Genomic DNA, 26,194 nt, shown 5'->3' on the forward strand with positions numbered 1-26,194 from the left:
TTTTTTTTCTGGGAGGGGAAAAAGAAAGAAAACAAAACTGAAATGGGATGCTAACTTTATTCCTGCAGAGAAGCTGACAACTGGGAAGAAGAGGCCATCGATGTTGAAATTCTCGAACATTCCTTGAACTGGCTGACCATTTATCCGGAAGGAGATGCTGGGGGCACTTAGATCCAAACAACAGCTAATAACATCGTCAGTTCTTAACAGATGTTGGTTGGGAGAATTTACTGTTCGTGCTACACAACCTGTGGAAGGAAACACATGTAGCAAAACTTCTGAAAATTGTACAGATTTTCACAGCAGCCTAAAAAAAGAGAAAGAAAACATAGCAACAGAACACAAACACATTAATACATAAATATCTAACCTATAACGTCCCACACTTGATTTTAACCTTACTCTGTAGTGAACAGAAATGTACACTCATATCTACAAAGCTATTTTTAGCATAAATAATACAACTAAATCACATTTAAGAGAAATTATTACTGATACCCGTATCAACATTCAAAATAAAGAAAATTAAACTTTATTCCTTACAATACTAGAAATGAAAATTGAAAAGCAATTGTTAATATTTAATATGAAATATAGTAAACTTTGGTAAAGAATGCATCATATTCAATATAATGACAAGTATCATACCAGAAAGTATTTAGGAGAAGAAAGGTATTTCCTGTTATTAAGGGCCAAATATCACAGTACCCCTGCAAACTTCTGTAGGATGATACTACTCATTTTCATAATCAAACTGCAACCCAGCATTTTTCTGGCATATACAAAGACAGCAGCAATTTTGAGGTATATATATTCAGTAATATATGTATTTTTTATTAAACGTTTTGTATGATTTCTAAAGGACCATCCTCTCTTGTGTCAAATTACATTTACACAATCGCATCTGCTTCCCAAGAGAAATAACTATAGAATACAAAACATTAAAAAGTTTGTGGTGGTAAAAAAATAATTTAGATTTTCAGTAATCTTTTTTTCCTCCCTAAAAGGGACACTAACTACAACACTTATTTCAGTTGGCTCATTATTTTCTAGTTCTTCTATAATAATACTTTACCTGGCAAACTCAGTTATGACACAGCTTTAATGGCACCATTAATTATACATCATTGTTCCAAAGTAATTCTCACTGTATATGACAGGCAAACTGGCAGCTACTTTCCTAAAATGCCACTCCAGCCAATATGTTATTATTTAAGAATGCAATTAATCACTATTTTGATTGGAAAATTCTTTTGAAATGTAAAACTTTATTCTTTTCCAAGTACCAAGCCAAAATGACTCAAAATTCAAAGACCTTGAATGATACATTACAGCTGTCTCTCTTGTCTGTAAGTTTAGAAAACTTGCTCATATCTTCATAGTGGCAAGAACTGCCAACCCAATGAGCTAACTCAGTTTCCTGTCAGTTCTACAGTCCACCACTGCCCAATAACCTCTGAAAACCAAAGGAAAAAAATTTTTCTCAACAAGGTGAAACCACGCTAGAAACTTTATTCAAGAAGTTTATGAATGTCCAAGTGTAAGACAACTCATTCTACCTGGGAATGTTTTCACAGAAGTTGAAATAAGTGACAAAGATGTCTTTCTTAGTTTTCTGATTTTGCTGAGAGAATAAGATATTTGCAGAATCAACAGTAAATAAAAACAATTTAGATACCCAGTTCAGCTTCCTTTAACACTATAATTTGTGTACAGAAATTACTATTAATGAATAGATCCAGGGTGCATCAATAATATTTTGAAGATGCATACCTGACCAAACACACCATATGCATGCTAGGAACATGATTCTGCAAGTTTTGAAATACAGTCAAGTCTTAATGCATGTAAACAAAGCATCACTATGGAAAAATACCTGGTTTTTAAATATAAGGCAAAAAGCATACTTAAAAATCTTCTTCACCTCGAAAGTATTTCTAACCTCCTGAAGTAGAGATCCATATTAAAAATATTTTTTATTAAAAAAAAAAAAAAAAGAGTATCTCCTGTGAAACCCCTCAGGCTGTTCTTGGACTATCACACAGTGTGACAGAAGTAGTGATAGCTAGAAGACAGTGAACTGACTGTCTTACTTCATTGTTTGCACCTTTGAAGTCTTAAATAAAAATCATTCCCAGACTGAAATGGGGAATATTTACTGAATAAATTATTAGTCTATCTGCATTACTATTTCTGTATATTGCCAGTGTCAACTGAAACATCTGATTCACTTTGCTAAGGCTGTAAACAAATCCACCAGAACTGCAATGTTCTAGCATTAAACAAAAAAAAAAAAAAACCCAGAACAAACCACCAACAACAGAAAAAAAACAGTCACCTAAACAAACAAACAAACCTCACCCCCCAAAATATCACAGCCAAACCAAACAAAAACCAAAACAGAATACCTGACCACAGATGCAGACCATCGAAGCCATAAGAATACAAGTCATCACCAACACCATTTCCTCCCCATTCTGCTCCTCCCCCTGGATATGGTGAGTAGCCCTCTGTTGAAGCCCAGCCCACTCGTAGATGAGTTGATTCTGCAGTCACAAAGGGCTCTAGATGGTCCACCATAAGTTCATAGTACCATTTTCTGTACTGGGCAGAGCCTTCACTAATACCCAAGAAGATGTTGGGTCGCATGCTTAAACAGAAAGAATAAAAGCAGTTATTAAAAACCTATCTCAAAACCATGATGAACTACCGCAGACATCTCATTAAATTCAAATTTTATTGCCTGCTTTGTGTGATTAAAACAATAGAAGTAATTTTATTTCATAGAATACCAGGTTGGAAGAGACTCCAAGGATCATCTGCTCTAACCTGTCTTGGCAAAGCATGATCTAGACTACATGGCCCAGCACCCTTTCCAGGTGAATCTTAACAGTGTCCAGTGTTGGGGAGTACACCACTTCCCTGGAGAGATTATTCTAATGGCTGATTTTTCTCATTGTGAAAAATTTACCTCTTCTCCAGTTGGAATCTCCCCAGGACTAACTTTTGCAGCCAGTCAGCCAGTTACCCACCCACCACACAGACCACCTGCCTAGACCACAATGCATCAGTTTCTCTATGAAGAGGCTGTGGGAAACTATCAAAAACCTCAAAGAAATTCAGGTAGCACTCCACGCACATCAACTGAGCAGGCTACTCTGTCATAGGAGGTGATAAGCTTTGTCAAGGACAATTTGCCCCATGTGAATCCATGTTGGCTTATCCCATCATGCTCCATTTGACTTGTGATAGCACCCAAGATGATTCATTCCGTAACTTTCCCAGGGACTGAAGTAAGACTGATGGGCCTGTAATTTCCCAGATCCTACTTTGAGCCCTTCTTGTAGATTAAGTCACATTTGCCTTTTTCTAGTCTTCTGGGACATGACTGAATCAACACAGCTTCTCAAAGATCATGAAGACATCATGGCCTCACAACAACAGCCAGCTCTTAACAGCCTTGGTGTACAATGTCAGAGCACATTGATTTGTATGGGCCAAACTCCTATAACAGTTCATATACCAGCTCTTTCTTCACTGACAGTAGGTCTGTGTTTTTTGTTCCCAGCACCTGGGGCTCAATTTTTATTTATTCTGGTGAAACATGGTCTATACAGCTAAAGTAAAAAAGTGTCTGTTTCAGTAACTGAAACAGTATCCTCATTCAGATACCAATTATAATATTTCATGTGTTTGAACATTTAATAGATGTTAAATCCTACAAACAAAAATGAAAGCTATTCACCAGTTACTAACAGAAATGTACTAGGTATACACTGCAGCTTTAATTTTGCATAGCAAACTGCATTCTGTAACACTGATGATCTATTCGAGAGAATAACATTTACAAAGATACAAAAGTAAAGTCTAATCTATTTCAAAATTCTCTTCACCTCTTCCTTCTTCACTCCAAGTCCTGCACAACTCAGTAATTCATAGTGGTTGTTATCAATCCTTAATGTCAATTTGATGTTGCTATGGCTGCTGATTTTAAAGTACTTCACAAGTACTTCACTTGAAAGGCAAAACCATTACTGTGCTTATCAATATCGAGTTGAATAGTGATATGTAGTTACACATCTAAAGGTTGGGGGGGGGGGTGGGTGGGGAGAGGGGCGAGAAAAAAAAGTATTCTTTTTTAATCTGATTTTGGGGATAATATTGAATCTAGACCCTCATCCCAAAAAAATCTGTCTCCAGATAAACAGTACTGTGTCAGCTTTGTACTAAGAAAGCCATCCAATCTGTAATTAAAGGCATAGAGTACAGAAGTATGCAAAATCCATGCTAGGCATATTTCTTCAACGGTTGGTTACCCATATTGCAAAAAATCTTTTATTAGACTTCTAGGCTGAATGTATTTAGTTTTCACATCTCTCCACTGGATTGGGTTATAAATTCTATAAATATTTTCCTTCTACATACAGCTGTCTAGTCAGAAAAATGTACCTCTAAGCCAGCCCCAGCACACAGTAACCTTGTGGTACAGGGAATGCAGGAGGAGGAAAAAGAGTTAATGCAGGCTGCTATATACAAGTCAGTGTAAAAACAGACTTTACTGAACTGATTGCTTATAAAGTAACATGTTTTATCACATAAGACCAATACACTTTTCTTCTAGAAGTATATGAGGTGACTTTTTACCTGCTCACATGGTTGACAAGGCGTGTCTGTAAGAGCAGATCTCTTCCTGGCAGGAGATTATCACAGATTAGATGTTGATTAGACCGCACAGCCACTCCATGACAAACACAGAGGGAACACAGAACATCCAAAACCTGGGAAAAATAGATAAATTAATTAATTAATTAATTAAAATTATTTAAAATATTTTTTCATAATATTCTTTTATAATCACTATGAGTTACTTCAGGCAATATAATGTTATAGAACTTGTTACCAGAAGACAAGTATGTATGTAACTCATCCAACATAGTAGTTTTATTTTACAACAATTCTAAAATTCTTCTAACAAGATATATTCTTTCGGCTTCCCTTGAGAATTGGTGTTTAATTTAGTGTTTATCAATGCTGTTATTAAAAAGAAGACATATTCCCCTTGGCTTCCTCAAACTGCTCACATGCCTTTTAGGAAAAGTTTCATTCCTAATTGTGAATACTTAATTAAAGTATTTTAAATCTAACTTCTACACAGAACAACATGTTTGCTTTGTTCACAAATGTTCACCAAAATATACTTGTCTCATTGCTTACCTTATGGTTTCTTCCATGTTTGTCCAAAAGACAAATGATTGATTTAATATGTCCTTCTTTAATAATGTTTAGAGCTTCTGGGCTTTCCACCAACACACAGTGTAAAACCTCTAGGATTCCTGGGGTTGGGAAATAAAAGATTATTCAAAGCGCATATAAAATCATAACTACACACAATACTGCCTAATATACCGTTCACCAACATGGACTAGTCTAAAAAAAACCCAAGACATTGTATATGACAAACAAAACAAAACCAACATTGATATATTTCTAGATTTCACAAAATAAGTGAATGCAGTAAAAATCAGAAAGGTGATAAAGAAAGAATAAAAGTATATTGATCTGAAATTTTAATAATAATCGTGAAAATTAACACTCACAAAATCAAACAAAATGGGTAAAATACTAGTTTTCATTGAAAAGGTGAAGAATTCACACTGCATACATATTATAAACATAAAATATACTCTCTGTATTTACAGTTTTCCATTTTTTTCCTTAGAAAACCATGTGACCTACTAATGGAAACAGATACCTCTGAATCAGAGAGCAGAGGTAATTCCCATCTACTGACCCACTGTAAATAATTTCTTTGTGTATTTAACAGCTATACTGAGAGGCACAGTGATGTTCTTAAAACAGCAAACAGATAGAAACTACCATGAATCTAATATGTGAAAGGAAGTAAGAACTACTAAATCCCCAGCAGCCCCTCAATTAAATGCAATTCCAATTCCAATAAAGCAGCAGTCATTTTTGTCAAGAATCATTATCCTTAAAAGAGTCACCAGCCATGCTCTCTTTTGCTAAAAGAAAAATGCAGTACTGTAAACTCCCCTAGGTGGCAGGAAAAAAAGTCATCAGACAAAAGGACTGTCTCAATAAGAATACTCTGATCTTTCTTTGATAAGAGATCATCAGCTGCTACAACATAAGACAAGGATCAGCTAAAACAAAAACATGTTCTAAATCGCTACTAACTGAACACAGGTTTTTAGTCTCAGTGCCAAGACAGTGTGATGACACAGAAAATAGATATGAAAGTCTTTATGATGATCAGCTGCCTCCTTCTCACCTTAACATTAAAGATTGAATCTAAAGCTTATAGAGGACAGTAAGTGCTCTTCTATTAGATTTCTAGTGGTTTTGAACAAACCACTGAAAAAATGTGTATCATAAATGACAGCTAATGTTTACAGATTTAAAGATTGTGGTTTCATCCACATAACTGTCCTCACTATGTACCTGAGATTTTCTCAAGTTGTAAATAATAAAGACAAGATTTTCAACTTATAACAATAAAAAAAGTTAGAAATGCAGATTTAAGTAAAAAGAATATGTATTTGATAAAAATCAGGGAAATTTTTACACACACGCATATCCTTTTGGGTTTTTTTAATAATTTCTGAGTAACAATACCATATAGTCTGCCACATCGTAAATAACTGACCATAAAGACTCTCACAAACAAAAAATTAAAGAGTTAACTGAGGAAGCATTTTTGAGGGGGAAAAAACAAAAAACAAAAAAAAAAAAAACAAAAAAAAAAAAAAAAACAAAAAACAAAAAACAAAACCAACAAAACCTCAAACTTGATATGACCTGGTTCCAAAAATCTTCACTTGGATGGTATTAGATTACTAACTTGCCTTATTCTATTTTTTTTATTACCTTACTTTTAAATCCTTGAAAATTTCAGTAGGATTTGTTAATCCCATCTGGAATATATATCAAAGTGAAAGACCAGTCTAATCTTAATGTATGCATTGAAGACAGCTGAAGCATTTGCATTTTATTATTCACTCAGCTCCTATTATATCTCACTTCTAACCTGGTCTACTCTCAGGCACATTTATACAAATTTTAATTTTCTTAATTTTGCTTCAGTGAAGATAAGGAACTGAATCAATTTATAATCTAACATTTAAAATCAAGTCACAAATGCTGTTTATATATTTAATACCTTTATTCTGTTTCCATAACAGTTTTAGTTCAAGGATAAGAAAAAATGAAAATAGGAATCTTACTGATAACAGGTTATGGCATCAAATCTTTATTGCAACACACTCAAAAAAACACCTGCAGTAGATGTAACTGACAACTTCAATGTTTACGGCAAACTTAATTTTGTTGTGATTAACAAAGCATGGTCTTTCTTCCCCACAGTCTACCTTACAAAATTATTTCATTATTTTAGGTGAATACATGCAGCCAGGCATTCTTATTTAAAAGTTATAATATAATCCAGTATTTCTCCCTACTGTAGACCTACTACTGTAAATTAAACAGTGACTATCCTCACCCCAGTCAAGCCATATAAATCTTAAGATCTGGCAAGCAATCATCCCACATAAAATCATAAAAGCACATTTACATACTAAAAGCTGAACCTACTGTGCCTCTCAAGATAACTAAAGAACAGCATAATTAGCATCTTGTATAACTGACTCCCTCAAAACCTGAAAAAGTCATAATTATAAAATCAGTTTTGGAGGTAACGTGGACGTTACATTACCAGAACATATGGGGAAGGATTTCAAGTGGCCTAGTTCCTTAGGAAAACGGAGAACAAAAAGGCATTGCTGATTTTAGTACCTTCAGAATTTTTGCAGTATATCCTGAGGTTCATTAAGCAGTACAATTGCAATGTCACACTACTTTGCAGTTTACAGAATTCATCTCATACCTTGCTATAATATCATAAACATTTACCTTTTAATTTTCAAGCCTTATTTTCAATTTGTGATTAATTTTTTAAATACATATATAACAGAAACCACACAACACAACACTTTTAGAGCTTTCATAACAGATTTAATCTTAAACCTTCAAAAGTTGAATGCAAACTTTTGCATTTCTGAAAAACCTAGCCATGAATGTTTCAGATGTAAAACTAGGCCTCTTAGGAAAGAATTTCACTATGAACAACTAGGGAAATACATTGAAATTAAGAAGGTTGTAGTCAAATCCATGCAACTGCATACATAATTGTGAGAAAATTCTCCTTAGATGAATGCTCTCCCACCAGAGGTGGAATGCAGTGAAGAGAAGCTCTAGCCTGTAATTTCGCCATTTTTTAAATGCTTGTTTCAGTTTAAATTGTTCGTTACTCAAATGTTCATGAAAGCAAGACGATCAGCTGCAGAGCTGTAAACCAACATGACTGTTCAGTTATGACATTTTAGGATCTCTACACCTAATATACCAGCTACAGTGGTAAGATGATCAGTAAATCTCTAACTAGACACCAGTGCTATAAGTAGCTGTTTGTATCACCAGCTGAAAACTAAAGTAATGATACAGATTCAGCTTCATATGCTCCTGTTGCCTCGTATCTTGGGCAGCTCAATGATTCAGAGTGTAAACAGGGCCCCCACCCTATAGCCATAGTTCTGCATCAAAAACACAAAAAAAAAAAAAAATCTAAAAAAATACCAATAAAACATTGCTGACTGGAGGGGCTTACACAGGCAAACACTTCAAAGACTCTATATCAGCCTTCACTGCAAAAGAATAACTGACTCCTAAACCCTCTGCCTGCCCAAATAGTTAACATAAGGAAAAACTTCCAAGAGAAGCATCAACATATGACTGCTCTTTGCATCTGCAATCACCCACTGCAGATCTTACCAATCAGCAAGCAAACACCATGGCAGCTCATTCTTAGCTCTGAGAGGGACTAACGCTCCTACCACTGACATTTGACAACATTTTTCCATGCTGTTGGTCAGTTCATCTCAGGAACAGATTTATGGCAAATAAACAAAATGCACATGAATATTTATTGCAAAGCTGAAGGGAACACAAACACCTTATTTGCTTTGTTTACTATAGGACACACCTGCTCTTCATGGCTGCTGCTGATCCTTTGATGACAGCCAAGGTAAGATACTTGATAACATATGCCAAATGGTAAATGGCGTATGAGACAACTCCAATTTTTATTTAGGATGCTCAGCAATAGCAGGATATCACTCTTGTATTAATGCCACAGTAAATACCTGATGAGAACTGTGTTAAGTATGTGACTTTTTTTTTTCAGATATCTGCTAGTCTAATACAAACCAAAGAACTTTTACAATGGGGGACATACTCCCTTCTTGACATTCCTCCCTTAATAGGCCAGTGAATGAAAACATCTATCTGTGGCAGAAATAAGATTCAGGAATGGGAAGAACAGGATGAAAAAGGAAATTTTTATTCTTGAGGACAACTCTGTAATCAGTGAAAAATTTTTACTGAAAGGAAGATTATTGTGTTCCTTCCAGCTCACAAAACAACACACAATAACAAGATGATGAGAATAAAGAACAAATATGTAAACAGAAAGGTGTGTTACATAGTTCTCACTGTTGTAACTATCCTGCCCATTAGTCTGACTACAAGCTTTCCTGCCTTTTGAACTCAAGTGTAGCATAATTACAGAAAATAAGGCTTGAAAGACTCTGAAGAAGCCATCTACCAACAGGACAGTAACAAATACTATACAGAATGCAGAACAGTCACAACTGCAAATGGAAAATATTTGTTAATCTCTAACTCTGAAACAACTCCAGCTGGATAAGAGCAGAGTACAGAAGAGGGGGGGGGGGAGAGAAAATTATACGTATTAATAATAATGACAAAGCAAAGAACACATGAACTGCCGAGAGATGAAAAAAACAGACAAAAATTTAAAATACAGCAATTGCTGTGAAAGATTGCAGAGAGGAATCTGGCTGCAGTGACATTTCTTCTCAACAGTATTATTTTGGTTTCTCATCTTTAAGTAAAGACCATCAGGCAAAGCATGCTTGAAAAGAGTCAAAAATCAATCTTAAGAGTACAGATCTAATATTTATCTGTTTTATCTACTTTGTGAGCTGCTGGGTCCAAGTTTGATTACTATCTACTTTTCAGATGCCCATACGACATGATTTTGGCATATTTTCATGCTGAAAAGAACAGTAATCAAGTATTCATGTGGGAAAAGAAGAAAAACTTTGTATTTATATCAGTGGAATGGGGCACCTATGAAATATCACCTATGAAATCAACTTTATTAATTGTGGAAACATAGTCCTCGTATCATTTCAGTAACTGAGATACACTCACGAGAGGTTCCTTACTGCTATCTGTTTACTGAATCAAACTAAAGTGGCATAGTAAATATTGGAGACAGTTAAGAGTTACACAGTACCAAGCTATCAATGCCAACAGGAATCATATATCACCAAGATAAATTCTTATTATACTATTTACATTCACCTAATCTGCAGTGGTCACACTACTAATTCTCTTCAGAAAGTGTATTTTCCAATATAGTCCAAAGAGGTTTTCTGATTGAGTTTAGTTGCAGTACTTTTTAATCTATTTTTTAATTAATTGGAATTTTAAAATTATAATGCATTTGGTTGGTAAAACAGGCTCAGTGAGAACAGATTTCTTCCAAGGAATCAGAATTCAGATTGCCATTTAACAGACACATACAGTACAGCTCAGCATAACTTCACATTCACTTTCAGCAATACAGAGGCTAATTGCATCTCACAGACACTAAGGGGTTAACATAGTGGTTCAGGAGGAATAAAAGACATTAGGTCATGTCAAAGAAAATAAATAGGTTAGCTTAAAGAATTTGTGTCTGTCTAAACTGATACAATACCCAGATTCTCAAATCAAAAATATATTTCAGACATGCTCCTCGTTGCTAACTTCCAACAGACCAGAGGAACAAGAGAGGTGATTAAAAAGGGAATGTCTACATAACATTATTACATGAAAACATACAAGTCTTTTCTGGAGACCCATCTATCACACATACCCAAGAAGAATACATTAACTTCCCTACATTACCACTACAGCCCTTCGAGAACAGACAAATTATATCAATTCCATACAGTTACTATTACAATTCATTTTGACCCAAGTCCTGAAAAACATGCAGACTTCCAAAGAGAAGGGAAGGAACTAGAATTAGAAAGAAAGCAACTTAATACAACTGAAACCGTGCAACAGCTGTTCAACCAAACAATGTGATTGACTGAATTAAAAGATAACATTACAACCAAAAGGAAAAGGAAAACCTGCCAGAACATAAGGTAGAAATACAATTGAAATAATTATGTAAAAGCATTACAAATATAAATCTTATTTTATTAAGGAAGATACTGAAACTGAACAAGTATTCACGAAAGATCATAATCCAACTGCTTCACCAATTTTAAAGAATGAAAAACTGGTCAAATAAGAAAAACATTAAAAAAGCATACCAGAAGAGGCTTCCAGTCTTTCTAATCTGCTGATCAACCAGTCAAGAGATCCAGAAAATTGAGCACAGTTTTTACGATTCCCTCGAATCAGAGCCGCTGTTGGAAAAAGAGAGAAAAATAAATCACCACAATTATAAGTCCATTTAAATTAAAAGAATCCCTGTCTTGTCTCGCCAGGGAAGATCCGGTAATACAGATTCTAAATCTTCAATTATTGATGCTCTTGTTTTAAATTTAAATAACACGAGTGATAGTTAGATTGAAGCATAAGAAATACCCTTGGCATTCAATTGACCTTTAAGGAATTTGAATTATTTCAGCTTTAGAATCATCTCAGTAACCCCTGCAAAATTCTCTATATGAAGTAGCCAGTACTGTCACCATAAAATTCAGCTGCTACTGTAGAAATACATTTCTGTAAAACAAAAACTGTCTTGTAATGACAGGAAACATTGGAAGAGCAGAATAGAAGCCAATAAACATAGATGATGAATGTAAATTACTTTCTATTGATACAATACCTTTGTTCAAGAATAACAGGATCTAAAACAAGATAGATGTCCAGGAACTGTTTGTCTGGTTTGAAACTATTTCATTCTCATGCTTTGAGCTGAAGACTGAAGTAGACCGAATGCACGCAGTGATGTGTGGGTATAGCTCACTAGAAATCTCACTGGACATCAGGCACCCTGTCCTGGAATACGTACATTTGCATGTATGTGCATGCACATGAGCTCTCAGGGAAGTATCTGGTCTACTAAAAAAAAGAAGCACTATCTTTTCAGGGTTTTGTGTGAAACAGCGAAAATCGCTTTTCTCAAAATTGTTTTCTGATTCCCCCAACAAATTATTTGTTGAAATTTCAATGGTTATTTTCAGTAGCAGAGACTTGGTCCTTCTAAAAGCAATGGCCCCTTAAAATCTATGCATTATTGCTGCAGAAATTCACTATATTGCAACTGTGGTTTTAAGCTGTTTCATTTGTAAAAGGTTAAACTCACAGATTGTGACATAAAGATGACATGAAACTGTATCTGCAAGAAGAAAAGCAATCTTGGAGTTAATTACAAGCAAGTCACTGCACTGTGCATTGACAGTTCTGTACCATAAGGAAAGAGATCACAATCCAATTGCTTCATAGCAAAAAAACAAGACAAAAAAAAAAAAACCACACAAACAACAAAACCCACACACAAAAAACTCAAAATAACCCCAACACAACCAACACCTAAAAGCAAAACAAATGAACAAAAAAACCCTTTCTGTTGCTGTCTTATATGATTAAAAACACCAATACCCTGAAATCTTTAATCATTATAATAGTTATTTGAAACTACTTGGGAATTGTAAGAGGAGGAGCATCTCGTTAAAGGACACAGATTAGAAATAAGGAACACCTGTTTCTGCAAGTGACTTTTTTATTGATTATAGGCAAGCCACATAATTTCACTGTGCTTCACGTACGAACATAAAATGAAGGCAGTAACATTTCACTGCTTAACACGACACCAGTAAATGTAACTTCATTTGCAATAATAAGGCACAGATGGTTTCATAAATGCAGTTCAGAAGCTCATGAAAGGTTAGTATACCTGGGTCGGAGCAATCCCAGGCACAGCTACAGACTGGGCAAAGAAGAGATTCAGAGCAGCCCTGCAGAGAAAGACTTGGGGGTGCTGGTCGATGAGAAAATGAACATGAGCCGGCAGTGTGCGCTCACAGGCCAGAAGGCCAACCGTATCCTGGGCTGCATCAAAAGAAGCGTGACCAGCAGGTCGAAAGACGTGATCCTGCCCCTCTACTCTGCTCTCATGAGACCTCACCTGGAGTATTGTGTGCAGTTCTGGTGTCCTCAACATAAAAAGGACATGGAACTGCTGGAACAAGTCCAGAGGAGGGCCACGAGGATGATCAGGGGACTGGAGCACCTCCCGTATGAAGACAGGCTGAGGAAGTTGGGGCTGTTCAGCCTGGAGAAGAGAAGGCTGCATGGGGACCTAATAGCAGCCTTCCAGTATCTGAGGGGGGCCTATAGGGATGCTGGGGAGGGACTCTTCGTCAGGGACTGTAGTGACAGGACAAGGGGTAACGGGTTAAAACTTAAACAGGGGAAGTTTAGATTGGATATAAGGAGGAAATTCTTTCCTGTTAGGGTGGTGAGACACTGGAATGGGTTGCCCAACGAAGCTGTGAATGCTCCATCCCCGGTGGTGCTCAAGGCCAGGTTGGATGAAGCCTTGTGTGGGACGGTTTAGTGTGAGGTGTCCCTGCCCATGGCAGGGGGGTTGGAACTAGATGATCTTGAGGTCCTTTCCAACCCTAACTATTCTATGATTCTATGATTCTATTAAGGTGGTTAAAGCTCTACATTAAATGAGGCACACCAGCCACTGAACACTGAAAACAAAATACAATTCAACAGTTGCTTCTTTTATTGCTCACTACTCTGAACTACGTGATACCATCCAGTCTCAACTCAAAGTCTTTAAATGCCTCCATTCCTGTAACAGTGAAATACACCACAATGTCAGTGACATGCCAAAAGCCACAAATTTTGGCATCAGTTTACTTTCATTTATGTACAGACTCAAAAACAAAGTACTGCTTGCTGAAACCAGACTCAGCAAGCAATATCCATTTGTCATCCAAGTAACTACTGTACAGCTCCAGCATTATTCAGAACAGAGCAACATTCAAACTCATTATAGCCAGATCAAAGCCAGACTTCTTAAGCATTAGCTGCCAGAAGATAATACAAGTTGGGAAGTAACGTAAGAGGGCAGGAGGGTCACAGAGACTGGGAAGACAACAGAAGCTTGTGAACTGTTCTCCTCACTAGAAATCCACGGGAACAGTAGTTGGTGCAGTACAAGCAGACTCTTTCAGAAGGCATTTGCTGGACTTGCCAACTGGAAATTTCAGACTTGAAGAAATGATTCAGCAATCAAGCCACAACTTGCCCCATCCTGAGCTAAATGAAGTGAACTGACGACCTTTTAGAATGTAGATGATGGAGTATAGAGGTCTGTGGTCGGATTATTCATAGATGTAGTGTAGTTTTTGTAACAGCTTAATTTGTTTTATCTCTTGTTACATTGAGACATTAACTCTCTGGAGCTAGTCTGGATACTTTCAAATATTTGTAATACCTGCCTCAGCTTCTTTAATTGTTACTTAACAAATCAAATAACTACCACTAGCACACACGAGACAATCACCTTAAAAAAATAAAATAAAATAAAAATATTATTTAATGGGCATATATGATCTCAAAGATAGATTAGGATGTAAAACTTTTACCAATGTTCCTTCTCTATGATCTATCTCAGGATTGGACATGCAGACATCCTCCAAAACCACATTACAGAATGTAACATTTTCAAGCATCCGTACAGCATTAGAGTGAGTATAGAGAGAAGCAGAGGGAGGCAAAACATAACAGTAGTACTACTGTGACAAAAAGCTCACACTAAGACTTAGTATCATTTTCAGTGTGAAAGCTTAGTTTCGTTTCATGTATCTTTTACAAATTTTAACTGTTAGAGATAAAATCTGCAACATTTTCTGCCTGCCAACGGTTGAGCTACCTTCAGGAAACCCAGACTGAACAATATGGTTGCTTGCCAGGATAAAGATAGTCAAAGCTATACAGGGTTTTGTTGAAATATAGTGAAAACAGCAAAAAATATTTCCTTCATTTTCTTTAAAAGACCACAGAGTTCTGAAGGAAGACAGACATTGCCAAAGAAGTGAAGAATGGAGCTGTAACATGCAAACAAACAAGAAAGGTCCATACCATGTTGACACTGGGGGAGGGGAGGAAAGGAGGGGAAGAGAGGTAGAGGGATGGAAAATTAAAAAAAAAAAAAAAAAGAGGAAAAGGATCTGGACATTCCCCTCTAGAACCTATAATATTATTCACGTTGCCAAGTCATAAAATTTCTCAATTATCAAACATCTTCAACCTACTGGCAAAACCTAATTACCTCTGAAACATTTCTTCATACAGAACTACAATACAAAGAACAATAGTGTATCACTTTTCCAAATACTCTTAGTTGAAATCAAAGCAGTCTATTGTATCTGAAGCCTTGGATCCACATGCTGACTCACTCAACACTATGCTACAAGTTACAGAACTGGAAAGATGTGTATATAGGATGTATTTAGCTTACAACAGTAGAAACTCATGGAAATCAACACCAAAAATGTTAAAATTACCTTAGAATGTTCATAAAATCTACCAATCTAATGATAGGAAATGCCACTTTTGGTCACCCTTGCAACCTGCGCATATGCATCATGCTACAACCTTCAACCACATTAGGTGGTAGATCTCAACAACTCCTGAACCAGCATCACAGCCACAGGAAGCCCCTTCTACTCTAACAGCCTGTCATTAGGTGACAGCAGCCACTGTTCAGCTAGCTTTTTCATAGCTCTGAGAGATCACAAGAAAGGTGTTTTGGTTATCTCGATATATACTGTGTCAACTCCTATTACCTCTGACAGGAAGCTTAGCGGGCCAGACAGAAGCACCCCATTGGTTTATGAAGGGGTAACAATACAGTGGCTATTCCTTCCCCCTCCACCCACCCCCCCAAGGTTATATTCTTCTTCAGGAGCACAAGATGACAAACCTACTATGACTGTTGAAAAACATTGTAACAGTACTATATACAGAGCTCCTGCCCAATTCCCTCACTTCGCTGTTGGGTAGTAAGGACAGTTTATGTGAAGTGAGGCATGCCATTAAAATTTCATTTTCTGTGCCTCTGAATTTGAAGGAAGGCAAGTTTTCAGTACACCTTACAGACATGAAATACTGCTGAATATTCTGAAAAAAAAAAAAAGGGAAGAAAAAGAAAGGTCAGATCTCACAGCTCTTAATTTGTGAATCAGCATTGGTAGAGTCTCTTTACCTGCTCTCTGTACTTGTTACTCCAAGGGAATGGGAAATAATACCTACTATTTGGCTTATTACAGAAGTTTCCAACAAAACACTTACTAATAGTTCTAATTATTCAGATTACTAATCATAAATGGCACAAAATAACTCCAATGTAATAGCTTTGTTTTCCCACCATGAATTAAAAGGGTCACAATAAATAAGGCTCAACAGCACACACTGAGTGGCAAAGAGAAAACTAATTGGTTTAAATACCAATAATAAGTGAGCACTAAGGAATGGGTCCTATAGAAAAACTGCTATGTGATCATGTTTCACAATGCACACCCACAGAAGAGAGGAATACACACACTACATTAATCTGAGCACTTCCTAACAACTTGACTCACTTCATTTTACAAACTCATTATTCAGTTGTGGAGTTTTTAGTGGAATCAACACATATCATAACATTACTTGTATATCTTTACAATACTAAATTTTTCAGGAGTGAGATTTAGTATAATACACCCTGCAGAGAAAGAAAAAAAATCTTGCATCAGGACTTCATCCAAACAGAAGCTTTTGCCAAAACACATACAAGTTTAAAGGCAAGCAGGCCCTCACATTAGAGCTGGTGTGCTACAGAAAGAGAGCAGTACAGGCACACGTAAGCACCCTGCACAAAGGACTGCTTAATGGCAGAAACACATTACTGTCCCCAGTCACTTAAAAGCTCAATTTTAAGGTTATTATTTAGCCATACTTATGTGACAGAGGAAACCTGACAACAGAGGAGCAAGGAAGTGACAAAATTGTATCTTAGACAATAAAATTTCCTTTTGTAGACAATTAAGAACTCAGCTATAGCAGTGGATTAATAACCCCATATAATGAGCCACAGTAGAATATAAACCATGCAATTTAAATTGGTGAGCAAGAAAATAAGGGGACTAAATGCTAATACCTAATCAGAAATTTGACAAGGACACCAACCAACACTTAGATACCTACAGAAGGTATTACGCAATTTTCAGTGACTGCATGTATACAAGTTAATGGAATCATAGAATAGTCAGGGTTGGAAAGGACCTTAAGATCACCTAGTTCCAACCCCCCTGCCATGGGCAGGGACACCTCACACTAAACCATGTCACCCAAGGCTCTGTCCAACCTGGCCCTGAACAGCGCCAGGAATGGAGCATTCACAGCTTCGTTGGGCAACCCATTCCAGTGCCTCATCACCCTCACAGGAAAGAACTTCCTCCTTATATCAAATCTAAATTTCCTCTGTTTAAGTTTTAACTCATTACCCCTTGTCCTGTCACTACAGTCCCTGACAAAGAGTCCCTCCCCAGCATCCTTATAGGCCCCCTATAGTCTCCACGCAGCCTCCTCTTCTCCAGGCTGAACAGCCCCAACTTCCTCAGCCTATCTTCATACGGGAGGTGCTCCAGTCCACTTGTCATCCTCGTGGCCCCCCTCTGGACTTCTTCCAACAGTTCCACATCCTTTTTATGTTGAGGACACCAGAACTGTATACAATGCTCCAAGTAAGGTCTCACGAGAGCACGGCAGAGGGCCAGGATCACCTCATTTGACCTGCTGGTCACGCTCCTTTTGATTCAGCCCAGGTTGGCTTTCTGGGCTGCGAGCGCACACTGCCAGTATATGTTCATATGTTTCTTATCAACCAACACCTCCAAGTCCTTCTCTGCAGGGCTGTTCTGAATCTCTTATCTGCCTAACCTGTAGCTGTGCCTGGGATTGCTCCAACCCAGGTGTAGGACCTTGCACTCGGCATGGTTAAACTTCACAGGATTAGCATCAGCCCGCCTTACAAGCATGTCGATGTCCCTCTGGGTGGCATTCCTTCCTTCCAGCATATCAACTGAACTACACAGCTTGGTGTCAAAGCAAACTTGCTGCGGGCGCACTCAACCCCACTGTCCATGTCACCCACAAAGATGTTGAGCAAGACCTGTCCCAACACCGATCCCTGAGGAACACCACTTACTATTGGTCTCCAGCTGGACATTGAGCTATTGACCACAACTCTTTGCATGCGGCCATCCAGCCAGGTCTTTATCCACCAAGTGGTCCACCTATCAAACTGGTGTGTCTCCAATTTAGAGACAAAGTTCTTCATGATGTACTGCATCTAAGAGAGTGTACCTTTCAATGGCACAGTGTACCCTAGGATAATGCTGGAGTCAATGGTCATTACTGACTAAGAGGGATCTTTACATATAGAAGCTGCAGATTTATGGTGCAGTTCTGCACCCAGATGTGTGGAAAGTCACAGCATTCTACAAAACTGGCCATAATGTTGTGGCTCCTTCACACAGGAATGGTATATTCACATATATTTGGTTCACACGGGTTTGGGCAGTATACATGATACATTAGCAATATGAGGAAATGAAAAAGCACTCAATCATTTAATTGAAGTCAGAAATATGTTATTTATCATAATAAATATTACCAGGAAAAAAAACCACAATGTAAGAGCGTTTTCAGTGTGTTTTATTCTTAAGCACACGCAAGGACTTGGAAATGCAAAAATCTTGTTTAGTTTGTATCCTAATTTTCTTCACAGCAGAAGTTCTCCTGTACTAAAACGGGTATATATTTCATCTGAGTTTTATATTGAGCTAAAACAATCCAAGTAGCCCATATGTCTTACCTAGTAATTCATACAAAGAATTCAAAATTGATTTCCATGCTTCTCCAGCTTCTTTCCCAGCTACGTCTGCAAAATGAGCTGCACTGCTGTATACATTCAAGCGATCAATACATTCAAGAACAAGGTTGATCATACCCTAAAAATGGAAAGGCTCAGATTGTCAGAGAAAAAAAAAGAAGTATTGTTTAGGTGTAAATATATAAGCTTTTCAGAAATCTAAGAAAATAAAACATGAAAGGCAGGATATGCATAACACAAGAATATACACATGGGGTCAGACAACTGGATTCGAACAAGCAATCCCTATGGAAAAGTTTTGCTTCCCTATGATAATAAAAATTTATCATTTAGGACAGTTAAAATGAAACATAAAAAAAAAAGCAAACACCACAACACAACAAACAAACGTATTCCAGGCATAATTGTGGGCAAGTTTCCACTCTGCAAGGCATTTAGGCATCTAATCACACGCAACTATCACTACCATAACAGCTAACATTAAACAAAATATTTGAACCATGCTTATTAAACCAAAACATCCTTTTGCATCAAGAGATTACACTACAACAGAAGAAACTAATTAACACATAAGTATGTAACTATTATAGTTAGAAATCAGGGCACAACGTCATATAAATTTTTATCTATTTATTTATTTAAAAAAGGAAAAGGAAGTAAGGCCTTAAATGCATTTCTTCAAACATACAGGAAAACCAACAAATCTAAAGAGATTATAAATGTAACAAATAGTTTTGACTCTTAAAAGAAGGAAAAAAAAAAACAAAAAAAAAAACCAACAAACCAACAAACCAAAATACAACAAAAAAAAAAAAACAAAAAGAAAAGCAAATATACTCCAGATTACACATCAATGCTACAGACACTGCAAAAAATACTTACAAACATGGTGGAAAATCAGAAGTAAAACAGAGAGATAAGTACCTCTTCCTGGAAGAGGTTCTGGCGATTCTTCAGTGCTCGGAGCCTGTTTTGCTTGTTTTCATGCTCCAAATGTTCATCAGGGGGATGAAAGTAGCCAATCAAGTCCTGCAGGCTCAGACTGACTGACTCAATAGGCAAATCAACAGTGGAAGATTTCACTTTCTTGCTGAGAGAGTCAAGGCCCCTACAAGAAGATGAAAAGTCTCCTGAGTGCTGGAAATTTATTTATTTTAGAATGTAAACTTCTTTATTGGTTTAAAAGCAAAGTTTGTTTAGATGCCAAAGCTCAACTCATTTTCTGACAGCTGTGATTTAAATCTGCCCCATTCTCGACTTAATGATCCACCTCTCTCTTTCCAAACATAAACTGGGAGCTATCAAAAATGTTGTTTCTCTTAATTTTTTCTGAAATCTAAAACACACATTTTAATATTCTACCTACACATTTACCAGTATCAGAGGCACACCAAACGATGAAGAGGAGCTACTGTAAACCTATTCAAAGCATCATGAGACTGGAATGGACACAAGCCAAAGAACCAGTCCTACGGTGGCAGAGGGCACAGTTAGTCCATAGGGGCTCTCAGGCGCGTCTCTAGCCTGTTTCTCAAACCATCTTCAGTGCTGGAAGATTCCACACAATTCATCCCAGCACTTCATTACCCCTTTTGTTTCGAAAAAAGGGCTTTTGTTTCAAAAAAAGCTTCCAGTTCAACTTTAGTCTTGCTGTAGTATATGACTACTATCTCCTGGAATTAGGGTGCAGGCTATTCTCATCCATGTTGCAGCTGCCCCTTGCTTAGCTGAATCCCCAAACCCCATAATCCAACTTTTCCTCAGCACTGTGCCTTCCCCCTTTTGCTGTGATACACCCTTCTCCTCCATTTAAACCTCATCTTTCTTATAATGGGGCTGCTACAGCCAAGACTGAGGCCTCACTAGTTACCATGCACCACGTCGAAAGCAAGGGCTTTCCATCACACCTCTCTAGCTCCCCTCAGGAAGGTGCTCATGGGCAAGAGCTGAACAGGGTGCTGCAGGAGGGCTGCCAGAACCTTCTGGAAAGAGCAGGAAGGGCCATGAGGGGCAGAGAAACCAGGGGTGCTTAGAGCCTGTGAACATCACACCCATCCGCAGGGAGGAGGGAAAGATCCAGCGGATCCTGAAACTCTGTAGGAGCCAGCCAGGTCCCAGAAATGCTGGGAGAAGAGCAGTCCTGAAGGGAATGGCCCACCCTGCTGGCACAGTCAGGGGGAGCATGAGGAGGCGGTTTATTTGACACTCACAGTTTTTCTTTTGACTCATTCTCAATTCTGCCATTGTATAAAGGTGTTTACTAGCAAATTTTTGAGTAAAACCCAGGTAGTAAAGAGGCCTTTTGTTGTTTTCATTAGTGGCTCCATTTATGCTTACCTAAAGACCACCGAGCTCCAGCTGGCAGAGGAGCTTGCCATGTCCACATGGTCACCAAAGGTCCCCCGCAACCTCACCCACAACCATCCTCACCTCCTGAGCTGCACAGCACCCTGCTTGCTCCCAGGATTCCCCTCTTGGCCATGATATGCAGTAGAAGATCCCATTTTATACTCTGCTTTTTTGACACTGATAAGTATTTGAAGGGGGAAAGGGGAGTGCTGTTTAGTTGGGTTTAGGGTTTTTTTTGGTGTGGGCTTTGTAATTGTTGCTCGGGTTTTGTTGTTGGGGGTGGGGTTTTTTATTTGTTTTGTTGGGGTTTTTATTGTTAGTTAGGTTTGGGGGTTTGGTGGTTTGGGGTTTTTTTGTTCTTTTTTTTTTTAACTGGCATGTCACCGTATGTTCATCTCAAACAGTGAACTACAGCTGGAAAACTTCTAAATTTAGGAAACATTAATTCACTAGGAATATTTGCTGCTGAAGGGTAACAATCTCTTATAATAAGTAACACAATTTTTCAGTAAGATAGCTACAAAAGTTATCTTTAAAACATCATTTTTTAGTATTAAGTGCAATTTTTCTATTGACTTTGTGGGAAAGAACTGGGGCACACACCAACCAGAATAATTTTGATCCTCTCCAATGCAGCTCTTTCTTCCTGGTGTAACATCCTGCCAAAACTAAATTGTTAAACACTACCTTGGACTCCCTGCGCACTCCATAAAAATCTCCACTGTAATTTAGCAGTACATTGATTTGTGAAACCTAACCATTAAATTGCCTTTCTCTGTCCTTATCTTATATGGCATTTTTAGAAGCTTCTAAGAAAATGTATTATTTACAAAGTGACCCAGAGCTTGCATTTCTTTTAAATGTCAGAGTAGGCAATTCTCCTGACTGAAATTTTAATCTGTTTTTATTTAAGTACCTGAAGTAAATGTTGAGGTTTGTTTTGTTTTGTTGTTTGTTTCATTTGGTTGGTTGTTTTCTCCCCAAAAACTTGACATTTTTTGTCAATTGGCTATGTCTTTGGCTGTGCACTGATTTAGGACATGATTGCCTAAGGTCACCATCTCCCACATTGTCTTCTCTTACAACAAATGAGTTTCTATGAAATTCTCATCATTCCATATAGTCTTATTGCATATCATCTTTTTCATGGGGCTTTTCATGAATTACTAAAATCACAAACATTTGAGAATTGGCATTTCAGCAGTATTATTTAGGAGGACATTTGGAGTAGGAAGATAGATGCAAACTGCATAAATCTGGCAGAATTTTAAATGGCTAAAATACTACAAAAGAAAGCACTTTACACATAGTAAAATATTAAAAAAGCAAATATAAGGAAATGAAGAAAGTGTAATGGGTGGGTAGAAAGGTGCAATTTGTTACTTTTAAGAAATTTTACTTGAGAATGTGAACTTCTTCAGTATATTTGTCTTTATACAATTATCTCCTTCTTTCAGGTTTTTCACAGAAGAGCTGTTTTAAAAACCATACTTAGAAGACCTATATGATGCAACGCATGACTTATAGCAAATTTTAGCATGGAAAAAAAATCTCTTCTATGGTTTATTTAAATTTTGAATATGTTTATGCATTCAAATCAAGGTTGACTAATAAAGTAGTATTAAAAGATAGAGAAAAGACACTGACCAATACCTCACAAGGACATCTCTGCTGATAATACATAAAGAACTTGCATAAATCTAGTTTGAGAAAGATTCATGTGTTTGTTCTGAGGGCTAAAATGTTCACCGTTGTGTTAACATCCACTTTGAATAAAATAGGACATTAAAAAACAGGGATGAAAAGATCAATTTACAAGCCCACCTTATAAACCTGTTGAAAAGGAAGACTGTACTACGTATGACACGTGCTGTACGGGACTCTTCATTCTGAGATCTGGACAATGTTAAACCATCATCCATGTGACCTTCATGGTGCATTATTGCCTGCAATACAAAAATAAGAAGCAGCCACTGCAAAATGAAACATTATCCACGAATAAGAGGTATAAAAACTCAAAAAACCCCTAGTAAGACAGGCTAGGGAATTATGAAGTCACAAAAAAAAAAAAAAAGAATTTAATTAAATACAGATAATCCCATGTTTTACTTCCTCATGTCCAATGACACTCTTGTACTTAGCCAGCACGTTCAGTGCCATAATAATCTCAAAGCCACAGCTCCTATAAACAATATAGTTCATTAGGGAAAAAAACAAAACAAAACAAACCCAAAAAAAGAAAACAAAAAAAAAAAAAAAAAAGGAAAAAGTCTATGAGGTCTTGTTTGTTGTTTTTTAACTTCAAAAATAGTTCCCTTGCACTGTAGCCAATCCCTAAAATACAGAAGGTCAAAACAGGTATTCTTTACTTGTCCTGATTTGCAAGGATGTTAATAGCCTTCTCTTCTGACTGTGCGTTGAGTCACTACCAATAACTTCCAGCTTTTTATGTTTAGTCATCGTGGCTGTAAAGGTATTCAATCCAATCTATATAAATATTTTAAACTATTTTAGATAAAAACTTTTATTTGTCATATATACAACACAGAAACTATTTACATTACTAAATTATTCAGCAACTTATTTTGAATCATTTTAGATATAAGTATTACAATTATATTAGTAGTATAACTTACAATTTACACGTATATAAAGTTTTCTAGATACATATTTTTATAGAAAATATTTTTATAGAATATGAATGTGTACATATATATATATATGACAGACAAATTTTATATATGAATGTATTTACGTACACTTATAAGGCATGCTCTAGATTTGAAATTCTGGCATGGAAAACAGTCCTAGGAAACACCACAGTGTGGATAAGCATCATATTTTGTCTTTTTTAAAGAAGGCTAAAACATGTTTTCCTTACTGAGAAATCATTTCCTGCAAATTTATACATTTACAATTAACACTACCACAAATACAGTTTCTGGAAGATGTGTTAAGTTGTAAAGGAATCTTTTCCTACTTTATTACGCTGAACTAGCATTCTGCTTGGCCATGGTTATCCTTTAATAATGCCTCAGGGCTCAAGTCTAGACCATTCCTGCCCAAAAGGTCACAAGGAAAGAAAAGACTTTGAACTAAAAGCTTCCTCAATCCAAACTATAGCACTTTGAAGAAAGAATTTTTAGCATATTCTACAGGCTATAACTAATACTTTATTCTGGCATCAAGTATATCCAGATTTATCAGTTTGTGGATTAAAGAATTCAGTACATAACTTTTCAATATGTGACCAAAAAAAACCAAAAAAAAAACCCAAAAAAAAACCAAACAAAAAAAAAAAACACACCACCTTTCACAACAAAACAAAGACATGCTTAAAACAAGAGAAACCCAGAAATTAGCTGTCTCTGGTAGTTCCCTTCATTTCCCCCCTCACCCTATCAGACTGTGACTGAATGAAAATCACTTCTATTTATAACCTTACCTTCCGCTGCACAAACCCCATTCTTACAGACTTTGCATCAGCAGACTGGTATGTGAGCCATAAGCCTGTATCTACATGTTGTATGAAGCATATTGAATCCCCATATTTTATTTCAGGTGCTCCCATTCCATCCACCTCTTTTCTTGTCCCTATGTCCAACTTTTCCTGAAGAAGAAAAAAAAAATGTATACCAGAACAATATCATGTTAATATTTGTATAAAATACTGAATACTAAGCAATTGTCCAGAACAGGACCTAACAGAATAATTGAGATCCTTCTTTAACTAAATTATTTTAAAATGGCGGAAGTATAACTTTTAGTTAAACGTTCAGGGAAAAGATGGAGCTTCTCTGCTTCTCCTATCAGCAGCAGAAGACAAGCCACTTCCTTCAGGTCCTCAAAGTAAAGTTACGAATAATGAGACCAAAAATTCCAAATGTTCTATCTTACTACAGCCAAGAAATATAAGGAGAATGATTATACCATACGCATATATATGCCTTAACAATCCGGGGAGACAGCTTCACTGTAAAAGATAACAAAGAATGGGGTTTTTCTTTTAAATTAACAGAAAAGAATCTCTAGTTTATTAGAGGTGTTTTTTAAAACATTTCTTAAGTAAAGGGAAATGTCATGTAACTAGATTTTCACCCTACAATTATGAATACATTTTGAAGCACTTAAAAAAAATCTCAGGTGAAATTCTTATTAATTTTATTACTTTTCATAACATTAGGCTTCTGGATATAATATTTTCATTGATTCAACAGTTTCTGCATAGAGATGTTGATTTCTCTATCTTGTAAATGCCTGATTCCTTAAGTACCAAAATTCTTATTAAAATCTTGTACCTTGATACATGGCAATAACTGATTTACTAATACATCTGATGCCAATTACCAAGTTACTGAGTGCTTCTATTTCATTATTCATTATTTTATTCATATCTTTTCTCTAAATGTTGTATTCAATTCTTTCAAAAGCTAGCACAAATAACCTGAACGTAGTAACCGCTGCAAACTGAAAAGCTAGTTATAATTGGACATTGCACACAAATGATGTTAAAGGAAAAAATGGGTTGGGTCCTGCCATCACATGAAGAAATGACAGCCTGATTTCAAGCTCCAGTCTTTTTAATTATCTTCATAACTAGAAGACAGTGTGAACCTGTGCGAACATACTGTGTTTTTACACTTTAAGATTTTGTTACTTTTCAGGTCTTCCTCCATACAACTAATTACTTCAGATACGAACACATGAATTAACAAATTATCATAAAGCACTATCAGTAACATGAGGGATTATTAATTTAAAATATTATTTTGTACCTTATTTAAA

The 26,194-nt window shown here is 36.6% G+C and overlaps 1 protein-coding gene across 4 annotated transcripts in view; it reads right to left on the minus strand.

Annotated features, from left to right (window-relative positions):
- Positions 1-26,194, minus strand: part of RYR2 (ryanodine receptor 2) — a 380,163-nt gene that overhangs the window by 177,249 nt on the left and 176,720 nt on the right. For all 4 annotated transcript variants that reach the window (XM_065680202.1, XM_065680204.1, XM_065680203.1 and 1 more), the window contains 9 exons: positions 24,855-25,019; positions 23,234-23,355; positions 19,985-20,168; positions 19,043-19,178; positions 11,469-11,564; positions 5,215-5,333; positions 4,645-4,778; positions 2,409-2,650; positions 56-248 (listed from right to left, as the gene is read on the minus strand). In XM_065680202.1, coding sequence (XP_065536274.1) covers positions 56-248; positions 2,409-2,650; positions 4,645-4,778; positions 5,215-5,333; positions 11,469-11,564; positions 19,043-19,178; positions 19,985-20,168; positions 23,234-23,355; positions 24,855-25,019 — 1,391 coding nt within the window. The remainder of the gene's footprint in view (positions 1-55; positions 249-2,408; positions 2,651-4,644; positions 4,779-5,214; positions 5,334-11,468; positions 11,565-19,042; positions 19,179-19,984; positions 20,169-23,233; positions 23,356-24,854; positions 25,020-26,194) is intronic.

This window comes from Lathamus discolor, chromosome 5 (assembly GCF_037157495.1).
Source record: "Lathamus discolor isolate bLatDis1 chromosome 5, bLatDis1.hap1, whole genome shotgun sequence".
Lineage (NCBI taxonomy): Eukaryota > Metazoa > Chordata > Aves > Psittaciformes > Psittacidae > Lathamus > Lathamus discolor.